General features: G+C 45.4%; 1 protein-coding gene across 1 annotated transcript; it reads right to left on the reverse strand.

Annotated features, from left to right (window-relative positions):
* Positions 1–1,201: 1,201 nt before the first annotated feature.
* Positions 1,202–5,860, reverse strand: LOC126101228 (uncharacterized). The gene is made up of 2 exons (XM_049911918.1): positions 5,643–5,860; positions 1,202–2,007 (listed from the first exon to the last, which is right to left on the reverse strand). The coding sequence occupies exons 1-2, from the start codon at positions 5,788–5,790 to the stop codon at positions 1,391–1,393; spliced, it is 765 nt and encodes a 254-aa protein (XP_049767875.1). The 5' UTR covers positions 5,791–5,860; the 3' UTR covers positions 1,202–1,390.
* Positions 5,861–15,293: the final 9,433 nt, after the last annotated feature.

The following is a 15,293-nucleotide window of genomic DNA, read 5'->3' on the forward strand; positions in this document are numbered from 1 at the left end:
TCATTCAGAACCATCTTCAGATCTGATATTTCAGTTACAGGAGTAACCCGTCCAAATCCAGCAACTTTCACATGCTACGTCACATATCAGATCTGAAGATGGTTCTGAATGAACCGAAACCGGTCATATGAATAACAAAAAAATTTTTGCAATCAAGACGGATTTTAAGTAACATTATAAAATCACTGATTGCTGTTATCCCATAAGACATTATGTCTGTTTTTGCAAAATGAATTTAATTGTTAAAAAATATATTTAAAACAGTTTCGTAGTTATATGGCATTTTTAAGTTGTTATTGTCACGCTGGCCGCAGTGGCCGAGCGGTTCTAGGCGCTACAGTCTGGAATCGCGTGACCGCTACGATCGCAGGTTCTAATCCTGCCTCGGGAATGGATGTGTGTGATGTCCTTAGGTTAGTTAGGTTTAAGTAGTTCTAAGTTCTAGGGGACTGATGACCTCAGAAGTTAGGTCCCATAGTGCTCAGAGCCATCTGATCCACTTGTTATTGTCAAATCTTCGAACTAACTGGTAATATACTCCTAAATATCACATTAATGAATGGTGTTGGTTTTAGCTGTCGTATGTTACGGTAGCAAAATTTAGAAAATTAAATTCAGGTTCAGTTTTGTCCATTAGTAAGTGGAGCTGTTAGCAAATCGAAAACGAAACGCCCGCCCCAGACGAGAAAAAGGTTCAAATGGCTCTGAGCACTATGGGACTTAACTTCTGAGGTCAGCAGTCCCCTAGAACCTAGAACTACTTAAACCTACCTAACCTAAGGACATCACACACATCCATGCCCGAGGCAGGATTCGAACCTGCGACCGTAGCGTCGCGCGGTTCCGGACTGTAGCGCCTAGAACCTCTCGGCCATTCCGACCGGCCCCAGACGACAACCACCCCCTTCCAGCGCCCTCTTTCTGTTACATGTCCCTTTGGTCCCCTTTTCTTTCCACTTCTGCACCTCAGGGGACGTCAATGCGCAAGGAAACCATCTGTTCAGGTAGTTACGAGCATGACAGACAACTGCACAGTAAGTTACAGAATATCTTTGCACATTCTGTACTTTTTGGAACGGTCTGAGATTCACTTTCAAGATAGATATTTCATTCACTAAACACTTATAATCAGAATAACAATATGTTGCGATGGATAACTTTTTATTTCCAGCAATATTACAAAATGATTGTTTAGGCACTTCACATTTCAGTAATATACTGAAACTAACTGTTTTCTATATGAAATATTTCTATCGCATGAAACTGCTTTAAGCATTCAGTTACCACTGATGCTTTGTAATTCACTCAGTTAGTTCTGGCTAATCCTGTGGCGCCTCAAACGCCCCTAGCAACGGTCGGAAGATCCGTTTGTCAGCTGTTAACACACGTGTCACTTGTGTGAGGGTAAAGGAGGTTGACGGACCTGAGAATGCTGCTCCAGAAGCTCGTCACACAGCTTTAAAACACCAATTTTGAACTTCCGTTTTTGCTGAGCTGTCATTGCCTTCATATCCGGAAGCAAACTTTGGAGAAAAGCCATATCTGCGTCAAGTTCACCTACTTTCGCCAGCTTATGTTCTAGCAAATTTTGCGTGTCCAGATAATACTTAGAAGCACTTTCATTCGCATCTTGCACGTCAGTGCCTGCTTTTCTCTTCCTGTTATCTTCGCATTTAGCAACTGCAGGTGGTGTAGGCGACATACGTGATGTACCTTGTCGGAGAGGAGGAGACAGTTCCGATGAGGAAGAACAGGAATCTTCGCGCAATAGATCACGATACTCTGCTTCAACTGAAACACTGTCGTCTACTTCTTCAACTTTAGTGTTTTCGAGGACAAGGTTGCCCTTCGCAGGTCTTGTTTTTAAAAACTTGTCCAAGAAGAGAAGGCGTGATGCTAGGTAGTATTCTGCGACTTGTTTAGCTCCAGAATCAGATGAGCGAACTATTTTTCTATATTTGCTGTATCGTCCCCTTATATTTTTCCATCTCTCCTTACAGTTGATCACTAGAAAGGAGAATAAAGCTATTTAGTATCAGCCAAGGGTGCACTTCTAAGGGTAGGGGCATCTCTAGTAATTATGCAACATATAAAGGGGTGAAGAAAAATATGGAAACAGCGAGAGATGCGTGTTTGAGCATAAAGGCTTGGTTCAAATGGCTCTGAGCACTATGGGACTTAACATCTATGGTCATCAGTCCCCTAGAACTTAGAAGTACTTAAACCTAACGAACCTAAGGACATCACACAACACTGTCATCACGAGGCAGGAAAAATCCCTGACCCCGCCGGGAATCGAACCCGGGAACCCGCGCGTGGGAAGCGAGAACGCTACCGCACGACCACGAGCTGCGCACAGCATAAAGGCAGCTGCTAGCGAAGCCTGCAGTTTGTATTGTTGTATTTTCATCAACGATGTCCACAATACGTGACAAGTGTCAGTCGTCGTCAGAAAAGTGTTCACAAACAGGGAATTTAAGGGCGAGTTGAAATTACAAATCCACTGATCTGTGACACAAGTTCCATTAACAAGAAACTGTGGTGCCGACGCCATAAAACCTGGACTGTGGGCCAATGAAAGAACCTCAGTTGGTCAGATGACCCTTGTATCCCCTGTTTACAACTTCTCGCTGAGTTTACGTCCCAAGAATGAGACATGGCGGTGATTCGGTAATGATTTGGGGAGCCATATCGTTAAATTTCGTGGGCCCCATTGTTGCTCTTCAAGATCGTATTATTGCCAAGGGCTATGTGACCATTTTCACTGGTGAAGTCTATCCCATGGTAAAATGTTTGTTCCCCAATAGACATGTTGTGTTCCAAGACGACACAGCTCGCATCATCCGGGACTGGATATGTGAGGTGAACTTGAGGATGAATTTTCTTCTCTCCCTTGGCCACTACAATCACTAGATCTATATATTACTGAGTCTTTGTGGTCTACTTTGGAGAAAATGATGATGATGTTTGGTTTGTGGGGCGCTCAACTGCACGGTCATCAGCAGCCCCCATAGAAAGTCCCACTTTTTACACAGTCAATTTTTACTCAATTCAGTCTAGCCACTGTCACGAATGATGATGATGAAATGGTGAGGACAACACAAACACTCAGTCCCAGCCAGAGAAAATCCCCAACAAGGCCGGGATTCGAACCCAGAACTTCCTATCTCAGGGCTCAGCCAGGTCTCAGTCCCGAGAATAATTTGCGCGCCATACGCTTCATGGAGGGCAGTAAATTCAGGAACTTTATTCCGAACACTCTGAAAATTTACTGCTAATATCTTGATAGCTGAAGTGTCTTTACACTGAGCGCGTCCTGATTTCCCTGCCTGCACGTCGACTGGTGAGTGTTCATCAGGACACCTCGCACTACTGCCTAGCCTAAAAAAACCCCATGTGCACACCACAAGTACTCTGCTACCCGAGTAGCCGCTTCCTTTGTGTAGTGCACCCCTGACCTATCTAGGGGCGTCCTACAATTCCCCACCCAATAGCGTAAGTCTAGAAATCTGCAGCCAAGACCGTCACACGTAAAGTCCCAAACGACTGAAAAAAGCACAGGTGACGCCTGTATATTAGAAGGGTAGAAAGACGGACCCCCAAAATTACAGACCAATATCCTTAACATCAGTTTGTTGCAGGATTCTCGAACATATTCTCCGTTCGAATATAATGAATTTCCTTGAGTTGCTGTCCATGCATGAGCACGGCTTTAGAAAGCATCGCTCCTGCGAAACGCAACTCGCCCTTTTTCACATGATATCTTGCGAACCATGGATGAAGGGTATCAGACGGATGCCATATTTCTTGACTTCCGGAAAGCGTTTGACACGGTGCCCCACTGCAGACTCCTAACTAAGGTACGAGCATATGGGATTGGTTCCCAACTATGTGAGTGGCTCGAAGACTTGTTAAGTAATAGAACCCAGTACGTTGTCCTCGATGGTGAGTGTTCATCAGAGGTTAGGATATCATCTGGAGTGCCCCAGGGAAGTGTGGTAGGTCCACTGTTGTTTTCTATCTACATAAATGATCATTTGGATAGCAATGTGCGGCTGTTTGCTGATGATGCTGTGGTGTACGGGAGGGTGTCGTCGTTGAGTGACTGCAGGAGGATACAAGATGACTTGGACAGGATTTGTTATCAGTGTAAAGAATGGCAGCTAACTCTAAATATAGATAAATGTAAATTAATGCAGATGAATAGGAAAACGAATCCTGTAATGTTTGAATACTCCATTAGAAGTGTAGCGCTGACACAGTCACGTCGATTAAATATTTGGGCGTAACATTGCAGAGCGATATGAAGTGGGACAAGCAGGTAATGGCAGTTGTGGGGAAGGTGGATAGTCGTCTTCGGTTCATTGGTAGAATTTTGGGAAAATGTGATTCATCTGTAAAGGAAACCGCTTATAAAACACTAATACGACCTATTCTTGAGTATTGCTCGAGCGTTTGGGATCCCTATCAGGTCTGATTGAGGGAGGACGTAGAAGCAATTCAGAGGCGGGCTGCTAGATTTGTTACTGGTAGGTTTGACCATCACGCGAGTGTTACGGAAATGCTTCGGGAACTCGGGTGGGAGTCTCTAGAGGAAAGGAGGCGTTCATTTCGTGAATCGCTACTGAGGAAATTTAGAGAACCAGCATTTGAGGCTGACTGCAGTACAATTTTACTGCCGCCAACTTACATTTCGCGGAAAGACCCCAAAGATAAAATGAGAGAAATTAGGGCTCGTAGAGAGGCATATAGGCAGTCATTTGTCCCTCGTTCTGTTTGAGAGAGAAGATGCTAGTTGTGGTACGAGGTACCCTCCGCCACCCACCGTATCGTGGATTGCGGAGTATGTATGTAGATGTAGATCCCCGTGATCCAGAAGCAGCAACGCTAGCCACTAGACCACGAGCTGTGGACTTGAAGAGAATGGTGCGTGATCGCCATCCCGAACTTGACACTATTTTTCTAGAAGAATGGCGTAAGTTTCCCTTGAAAACGACACAGAACACGTCCTGTATTTATTCATTCCGAGACGACTGGAAGCTGAAACTTCCTGGCAGATTAAAACTGTGTGCCCGACCGAGACTCGAACTCGGGACCTTTGCCTTTCGCGGGCAAGTGCTCTACCATCTGAGCTACCGAAGCACGACTCACGCCCGGTACTCACAGCCTTACTTCTGCCAGTACCTCGTCTCCTACCTTCCAAACTTTACAGAAGCTCTCCTGCGAACCTTGCAGAACTAGCACTCCTGAAAGAAAGGATATTGCGGAGACATGGCTTAGCCACAGCCTGGGGGATGTTTCCAGAATGAGATTTTCACTCTGCAGCGGAGTGTGCGCTGATATGAAACTTCCTGGCAGATTAAAACTGTGTGCCCGACCGAGACTCGAACTCGGGACCTTTGCCTTTCGCGGGCAAGTGCTCTACCATCTGAGCTACCGAAGCACGACTCACGCCCGGTACTCACAGCCTTACTTCTGCCAGTACCTCGTCTCCTACCTTCCAAACTTTACAGAAGCTGTTTGACTGCCAACAGTTTTCGTACAGCGTGTTAGGCTTGGTAATGTGTTGCACCTTTGGTGTTTCCATAATTTTCACCACGCCTTGCGAAGTATAATACTATTACTCATTATCAATGACTGACCTGTTTCGTTTAGTTGTGCAGCAATCTTCCGCCACGCCTTATCTTGTACACTGCGATTGCTATAATCTGGTCGAGTGTAATCGTACAGTTGAGGATATGTTTCTATTAATTCACAAAACATTTCATTAAACTCAACATCGTCTCGCATTTTGACGGTTCGGATCTACGAAAACAGTAGCGCGCCACTCGGATGTCTCCGCCAGGCGTCGCTTCCCAGCGCCACTCGTGACTGCATAGTACGCAAGGACGTGGCGCAAACGAGTATGGGACGCGCCTCCGGCACGCCATCTGTGTTCGCGCTGCTTCAACATGGCGCTGAGCTGTAACTCACCACAAGGCCACGTCGCCGCCACGCAGCTGCCCCACCGCCGAACCGTGTCACGCCACAGCCGCGTGCTTCGCACTTCGAGCCGCGTTCACACGCGCCACTGAAGTGACATCAGTGCTCGCAGTACACCGTAGTCCCACCACAACTGCGAATGGGAATACCTAGTTTTCGGCATCCGCGTCCGGCCATTCAGATTTAGGTTCTCCGTGATTTTCCTACATAGTCGCAGGCAAATGCCAGCACCGTTCCTTTGAAAGGGCACGGCCGATTTCCTTCCCCATTCTTGACAGCATCCGACCTTCTGCTCGGTCTCTAATGACCTCGATGTGGACGGGACTTAACCCAATATTCCTTGCATGCTTCCTTAGTTTTAGGTGGAGTTACGGTACTGCAGTGGTGCCACCTTCTGTCCTGCCACTCAAAGTGAAAGTAGGCTTTACTGACGCCACTAGCTTTCCCCCACCACTGAAAAACCAGAGAGCACTGTGTTCGCTAGCGAAGGACGTTATGACAATCACAACAATCGATTTCCAGGCGCCATTTCAGTAGAACGACGACGATCGGAAATTCGGCGTTTGACCGGCCTAATAAAACCAGTTAAGGCCTTAAAACACGTAAACACGACAACGAGAAACGGTTTCTGAAATTCGGTCTTCGTCTTCCAGAAGTGGCATCGTAAGTAAATATAACGTGTATAGGGAAAGGGCGGCCAGTGGTGATAACGACGCTAACTGGCCGAGAACTCAGGTCGTCACATTTTTCCCTTGCCTTTACTGTGGCTGCAGCAGTGTGTGCGATGCTGTTGTAGTTCGATTTTAACATCCCCCCACCTCCCAAATACCTGTGCCGTTGCGTAATTATTTACAGGTAGAAAAACAGCTGGTCCTAGTACCCTTCTGCATGTCCTTTGTCGGTTCGTTTTTCATGTTCCTTTGCCTCTTCCCGTTTCTCTATAGGGTCGGCATTGTCCCCCCCCCCCCCCCCCCAGGAAGGCATCACTATACCCTTCTGTCTGAGTCTAGAGCAAATCTCAGGTTCAGGTGTGAGAGCGTTTTCTACATGTTTGAGTGGCGTTTATGTTTGGCAGCACGGGTACCAGACCGATATTCACTTAAATGGATGCGGGAGGCAGCCTGAAAACGACGTGCAGACTGACCGGCTCACCTCGCCTCGTCTTTAATCGGCGAGGCGCATTCGATTTGAGGCAGTCTTGCTTTCCCAGTGACGGAAGTGGCGCGATAACACACTCTGCTGTAGGGGCGGGTATCTCCTCTGTCGGATCATTTGGCGTAATTTAACATCGAAAGAAGGATTATAAGTCAACTCTTCGGTGACCATCGTTCCTCTCGGTTTCACGACAAATTTTTTAGACTACGTTTTGTCTGATGGAGGATCTAACGAATGTAACTAATATAACTTCAGTAATATAAACAATAAAGAGCAGTTTTAGTTTGTTCCACCACTGACTGTAAAAACTGTAATGACGCTAGTATTTTCGGTAAATGAGTGACCCAAACAGTGGGCAGTTAAAGTGGACCCAGAAGACGGGAATCGAAAAGGCGGTTTGTGGAAACCAACAAATTATTTCCTTCTGTGTGAAGTACGTATTTTGTGGTGGGATATGCCATTAGTAAGGTCCAACCAATAGCATTTCGTCGTATCTAGTATTCTTCCAAAATTACTCAGTTTTACAGTGTATGGTTTGTGTATTGAAGGCACAAGAACGAGCACAAGAACGAATAGAAGCCACATTTCTTCTACAAAACAGTTGATTTTAGTGGTTGGCCTATAAACATAAAAAACTATTTATGTACCGCACAACACACTGTTTTATGCCATGCTGTAATGCAGCAGTCACCAAAATACGGCCTGCGGGTCGGCTCCAGCTCGCGACGTCAGTTCATCTGGCCCGCTGGTGGTCTTCGAATCCATACGCATTATTAAAATGGAGGTACACTGAAGAGCTAAGAAAGCTGGTACACCTTCCTAATATCGTGTAGGGGCCCGCGAGTACGCAGAAGTGCCACAACACGACGTGGCGTGGACTTGACTAATGTCTGAAGTAATGCTGGAGGGAATTGACACCATTAATCCTGCAGGGCTGTCCATAAATCCGTAAGAGTACGAGGGTGTGGGGATCTCTTCTGAACAGCGCGTTGCAGGGCATCTCACATATGGACAATAACGTTCACGTCTGGGGAGTTTGGTGGCCAGCGGAAGTCTTTAAACTCAGAAGAGTGTTCCTAAAGCCACTCTGCAGCAATTCTGGACGTGTGCGATGTCGCGTTGTCCTGCTGGAATTGCCGAAATCCGTCGGAATGGATATGAATGATTGCAGCTGGTCAGACAGGATGTTTAACATACGTGTCACCTGTCAGACCTAGACGTATCAGGGGTCTAATATCGCTCCAACTTCACACGCCCCACACCATTACAGAGCCTCAACCAGCTTGAACAGTCCCCTGCTGATATGCAGGCTCCGTGGATTCATAAGGTTGTCTCCATGTCCATACACGTCCATCTGCTCACTAAAATTTCAAACGAGACTCATCCGGCCAGGCAACATGTTTCCAGTACCAACAGTCCAAAGTCGGTGTTCACGGGCCAAGGCGAGGCGTAAAGTATTGTGTCGTGCAGTCATCAAGGGTTGTTGTTGTTGTTGTGGTCTTCAGTCCTGAGACTGGTTTGATGCAGCTCTCCATGCTACTCTATCCTGTGCAAGCTTCTTCATCTCCCAATACGTACTGCGGCCTACATCCTTCTGAATCTGCTTAGTGTATTCATCTCTTGGTCTCCCTCTACGATTTTTACCCTCCACGCTGCCCTCCAATACTAAATTGGTGATCCCTTGATGCCTCAGAACTTGTCCTACCAACCGATCCCTTCTTCTAGTCAAGTTGTGCCACAAACTGCTCTTCCCCCCAATTCTATTCAATACTTCCTCATTAGTTACGTGATCTACCCATCCAATCTTCAGCATTCTTCTGTAGCACCACACTTCAAAGGCTTCTATTCTCTTCTTGTCCAAACTATTTATCGTCCATTTTTCACTTCCATACATGGCTACACTCCATACAAATACTTTCAGAAACGACTTCCTGACATTTAAATCTATACTCGATGTTAACAAATTTCTCTTCTTCAGAAACGCTTTCCTTGCCATTGGCAGTCTACGTATTATATCCTCTCTACTTTGACCATGATCAGTTACTTTGCTCCCCAAATAGCAAAGGTCCTTTACTACTTTAAGTGTCTCATTTCCTAATCTAATTCCCTCAGCATCGCCTGACTTAATTCGACTACATTCCAAGGGTACTCGAGTGGTATTTCGGCTCCGAAAGCCCGTATCGATGACGTTTCGTTGAATGGTTCGCATGTTGGCAGTTGTTGATGGTCCATCATTGAAATCTGCGGCAATTTGCGGAAGGGTTCCACTTCTGTCACGTTGAACAGTTCTCTTCAGTCGTCGTTGGTCCCTGATACTCACGGCACACTCATGAAATGGTGGTACGGGAAAATCCCCACTTCAACCCTGCCCCAGGGATGCTGTTTCCCATCGCTCGTGCATCGACTATTACACCACGTTCGAACTCATTTAGATCTTGATAACCTGTCATTGTAGCAACAGTAACCGATATAACAACTACGACACACACTTGTTGTCTTATATAGGCGTTGCCGACCGCAGCGCCTATTCTGCCTCTTTACATATCTCCGTGTTTGAATACGCATGCCTATACCAGTTTTTTTGGCCCTTCAGTGTATGTATGTATGTATGTAGGGGTGGATGTTCCACATCTGCTCCTAAACCAGTGGACAGATTTCTACCAAACTTGCTATACATATTTCTTACTGTCTGGAGAGAATTGCTCTGGTAGTAAGACCACGCGGAGAGAATTGCTCTGGTAATAAGAACCACGTACCTATGAAAAGGGAGGGGGTGGTGGTGAAAAAGTAGAGTAGCTCAAGACGCACGAATTCTCAAACTTTATTCATCCAGTATTTGAGACTGATAATACTTATTGACTTGCAACAGAAGTTAAAGCATAATTTCAAACCTTTGTGAAACATTTTGACGCTGATATCTCCCACAATATGACGAAAGAAGAAAAGTTTCTCACTTGTCAAATTTTCGCTTTTCAGGTAGGAAAACTGCCACGTGAGGCATGATGTTTTAATTTATTGTTTCATTACTACTAACCGTGTTCAGTTTTAAATAACTGTAATGTTTGAATTCCGCGCCATCCTAAGACTTTAAATATGTCTACAATTCAATGTCGTTTTCATGTTTAGAACCCATTTACTTCACTCTTCATTATGCTTCTAAGAAACGAAAAGTGGACGCCGAGTGTCGCGATTTCAATGAAGAATGGAAAGTAAAGTACGTCTTTGTGGAAACAGAGGACCAGAAGACTACTTACAGTGAAAGTATTGCCGTTTTGAAAGAGTGAAAATCTTCGGCGTCGCTATGCTCAAGATATCCCGCAACATATTCAGAGTTTTGTGGAAAGTTACGCTCTGAGAAGAAACATTTTCACGAGAAAGGTTGCTGGAAATGAAGCTGTCACTTGTGCAAGTTACAAAATAGTCACAAGATGGCAGAACGAGGAAAACCGTTTGCTGGTGATGTCTTCATCAAAGATTGTATGATGTAAGCAGCAAAAGACTCGAGTCCCAAGAACATCGATTTGTTTGGAAGTGTCAGCCTTCAGCAAGTTCAATTGCGCAGAGAACATAGGAAATTGGAAAGAACATATTGCAATAGATAAGCGAGAAAAGTACGAAATTGTTGTGGTATTCTCTGGAGCTGGATGAGTCTGTCTACTATTCATAATGCATGATATCTGTTCTTTCGGACATACGCGAAAGAACAGACACCATACGAAATTGGCGGCTATGATGCATTATAAGTAAATTGAAGGTGGAGGGATGGGCGGAAGGATGGGAGAGAAAGTAAAGGGAAGGTGTTACTGCTGCATCGGGGCATTACGCGGAATCAGCGGTGACGACTGAAAAATTTTTACCAGACCGGGATTCCACACGGGTGGATTGTCCACTGTGCCATCCGGGTCACCTTGTTTATCTCAGCTGCGTGGACTATCTCCACACGACTCACGGCCGACCTACATTCCCACTACTCACCTGTCCGCAGTCTCTGTCCGTTTCCTTCATCCTCGTTACTCTGAAATTCCCGCAGGAGATCGGACAAACCTGTGTACTCCCACTAAAGAGGGTGGCTCCATTGTCCATCGAGGCAAGTCGATTATATGAACTTGTGGCGTCTGTTCTTTCGGACATTATATTGAAGTTGTGTCTAAAAGAGCAGACACCAGGCATTCATATAATAATGGGCAATGGATCCACCTTCTTCAGTGCAGATGCACAAGTATGTCCAACCTCCTGCAGTAATCTGAGTAGCTAGTATGGAGGAAATGGACAGGCTCGGCAGATCGGTGGCGCTTGGTGGAAATGTGGGTTGTTTGTGAGGCGTACCAAGATAGTCCGCGCCGTTGCGATAGCACCGTGTCCTAGAAGGCGCAGTGGCTACCGCACCTACATAGTGAGCAGGAGATCTCAGGTTCGTATCCCGGTCTGGCAAACATTTTCACTCGTCGCCGCTGATTCCGCATAATGTCCCGATCCTTTTATTTCTCTCTTCCCCCCCCCCCCACCCTCTCCCTTCAATTTACATATAGAGATTCTATCAGTCTCCCCAGTATGTCATAACTTATCGTATTTATGGTGTCAAATTTCAGATAACGCAAGAGTTTGGTTGGTTGGTTGTTTAGGGGAAGGAGACCAGACAGCGTGGTCATCGGTCTCATCGGATTAGGGAAGGATGGGGAAGGAAGTCGGCCGTGCCCTTTCAGAGGAACCATCTCGGCATTTGGTTGGAGTGATTTAAGGAAATCACGGAAAACCTAAATCAGGATGGCCGGACGCGGGATTGAACCGTCGTCCTCCCGAATGCGAGTCCAGTGTCTAACCACTGCGCCACCTCGCTCGGTAACGCAAGAGTTTGGATCCGCTTGCAGCATACGTGGAACAACAACTAGAAAAGACATTTTCATGGAGGAGCAAAATCTTTGCAAGACCGTTACCTCCAATGGATCAGCTTCGAGGTGTCACAGTTAATGGAGGCAAAAACATGGCTGGAATGAGGGAAGGCTCTCGTGGAAAACAACAGGGCTCACTTGGAAGATTTGCAAATTCTGCGCACTCTGTATGATATAAGGAGCAGTCAAACGGAAACGAGACAGATGGTAAAGTAAGCAAACTATTTTTTATTTCAAAAGTAGTCATCATAACAGTTAATACCTCTATCCGAAGCGAATCTATGGTCACGAATGTCTTACTTCAGGACTCCGAAAACAGGGGATGCGGAGAGGTCGGGTGTATATGGAACATGCATAAGGGCTTCGCAGCGAAACTTGTACAACGCGTCGAAACAACCTTAGTAACATATGGACCATTTGCTTCGGACGATAAGATGCACTCCTGGGTACAGGTATGGTTCCGTAAGCAACCGCAAAGATTTTTCGATGAATCTTATCTTACAGTGGGATATGTTATGATATGTTATGTGAACCGGGGACCTAGACACGACGGAGAGGCTCCGTCCCCGCCGCAGCTGCAGTGGTCCGCAACCCCACGACGACTACCGCAGTTCACTTCACCCGTCCGCCGCCCCATACCGAACCCAGGGTTATTGTGCGGTTCGGCCCCCGGTGGACCCCCCAGGGAACGCCTCACACCAGACGAGTGTAACCCCTGTGTTAGCGTGGTAGAGTAAAGGTGATATACACGTACGTGGAGAACTTCTTTGCGCAGCAATCGCCGACATAGTGTAGCTGAGGCGGAATAAGGGGAACCAGCACGCATTTGCCGAGGCAGATGGAAAACCGCCTAAAAACCATCCACAGACTGGCCGGCTCACGGGACCTCGACACAAATCCGCCAGGGGGATTCGTGCCGGGGACCTGCACTCCTTCTCGCCCGGAAAGCCGTGCGTTAGGCCGCACGGCCAACCGGCCGGGCTCTACAGTGGGATAAATGTATTACCTGTTTTGGCGATTACTTTTTTTCCATCTGTCTCATTTTCATTTGACTGCCCCTTATGCATCAGCAAGTACTTTATGGCTTGTGTACTGAAATCAGTAGTTACTGCTGTGAACTTCATCTGGAGAAAAGCATTCAGTCACTGCCAGTTACATGATTTTCTAGAAAAAGTTTCTGTTCTGTGACTTGCCTTGTAACACAGCAGTGATGCGGCTGTGTCGCATTTACAAGCTACGAAATTAAATACATGGTTTTCTCATTGAAAAAGGTAGAGATTATCCATAGCTGTCAGATTCAACCTCGCTGTCAATGTTGTCGTTTTTGGTCGATGTCACATTCCACATGAACGAACTGAAGTTGAAAATTCAGGGAAAGAATAACTTCGTCTGTGATTTCTAGAGAAACATTAAAGGCTTTCGGAGAAAGCTGTCATTGCATAAAGCTCAACTGGAGGGAGAAACCGAGAAATCTTTTCTTTTTTTTTTTACTTTTTCAGAGTTTTGTGCTACAATCTCCAAAGATGCCAACCTTTATTTTCCGAGAGAGAAATTATTGGTTACTTGAAGCATTTTTGGAAAGACTTTCAGATCTTGACGGTATGGAGAGTGACATTCTTATGTTCCAGAATTCGTTTGTTTGTAACATTTGATGATATGCCAGATAACTACAGTTGGAGCTCATTGATTTGCAAGCAAACGACTTGTTGAAATAGAAGCACAGAGAAAGAAATCTAGTTGAATTTTTCCACAGTTTACTTGGCGTGGAATTTCCGAAACCGAATAAATCTGCCGCTAGTATGGTGTCAATGTTCAGGGCAAGTTATGTCTGTGAGCAAAAATTTTCAAAAATGAAGTATGTGAAGTCAGCACATCGAACGAGATTGACTGATGAACATTGAAATGCATTTCTCTTCATTGGGTGTAACAATTCCAAACCAAACATTGATAATATCTTGAAAGTTTCTCAAATGTCACTAATGGATTTTACTGCTTGATTTGCTCTTCACTTGCACGTCACTCACCCGTGATTAACACGGAATGCTGAACTTTGTTTTTCGTCTTTTTTCCCCAGTGCTATCGTTTTGGCTTGCAAATATTGCACTGAATGATGATGCAGGCAGTGCTCGTCATTTTGTCAGTTGCCTGGCCCTCTGTGAAAAACGTCTGCTGGCTTCTGCTGTAGTGTGTTGTCATAACAGAACTGTCTGTCTCTGACGGTCTTTATGCTGGGACGCACTGTGTCTACGTTCTAGCTGCGCAGCGACGATTGGGCAAGATAAAGACACAACGGGCTATGTCATTTCATGGAAGCAATTGAAAGACTTGTGGAACATTTAATGAACATGGAAGAAATTCGGAAGAATACTATTAGATTTAGCTTCCCACATGGGTGTGGAAAATCGCGGATAGCAGGAACTGATGACTGCTTCAATGCGAAAGTAGCTTTATGGCATATACGGATTTCAAAAATGGTTCAAATGGCTCTGAACACTATGGGACTTAACATCGAAGGTCATCAGTCCCCTAGAACTTAGAACTACTTAAACCTAACTATCCTAAGGACATCACACACATCCATGCCCGAAGCAGGATTCGAAACTGCGGTCACGCGGTTCCAGACTGAAGCGCCTGGAATCGCTCTGCCACACCGGCCGGCTATGGATTTCAATTTAATTCACTTCATAACGCAGTTTCTATTAAAGTAAACTCAGAACAAAACTAATATGCCAACAGTTCATGGACGGGGTTCAAGGAGACGCTGATTTTGTAACCTCTGTGGGCGAAATTATCAGATCAGTATCATTGACTGGATTCGTAACGCACCGTTAGGGAACATAACATTATTTTTGAAAGTCCAGACGAATACATTCTGTATGGCAGGGATATCCAAATAAAACAGGGGAACTGGACAAAGAATATCTACTTGAACGTCTTTGCCAGTGTTCGACTGTGGTATTTTGTCGAAAACTGACAATCTGCGCCTGTGGCTGTACCCAAAATATAGGTTGACTCTTACAGAGAAGATAACAGCAACCAACCACTTTTTACAATGCCATTTATTTACTTAAATAACGCAGTTACCGGTTTCGAACCAAAAGGTTCATCTTCAGACGGCTAGTTCATGTGAAGATACATTTTACATTAGTTTTCACCACCCCAACGAAATTTCAACATTTGGGGAAACAAAAAATAAGAGCTAATGTAAAATGTATCTTAACGTGAACTAGCCGTTTGAAGAGGAACTTTTTGGTTCGAAACCGGTAA

This window comes from Schistocerca cancellata, chromosome 9 (assembly GCF_023864275.1).
Source record: "Schistocerca cancellata isolate TAMUIC-IGC-003103 chromosome 9, iqSchCanc2.1, whole genome shotgun sequence".
In the NCBI taxonomy this organism is placed as follows: domain Eukaryota; kingdom Metazoa; phylum Arthropoda; class Insecta; order Orthoptera; family Acrididae; genus Schistocerca; species Schistocerca cancellata.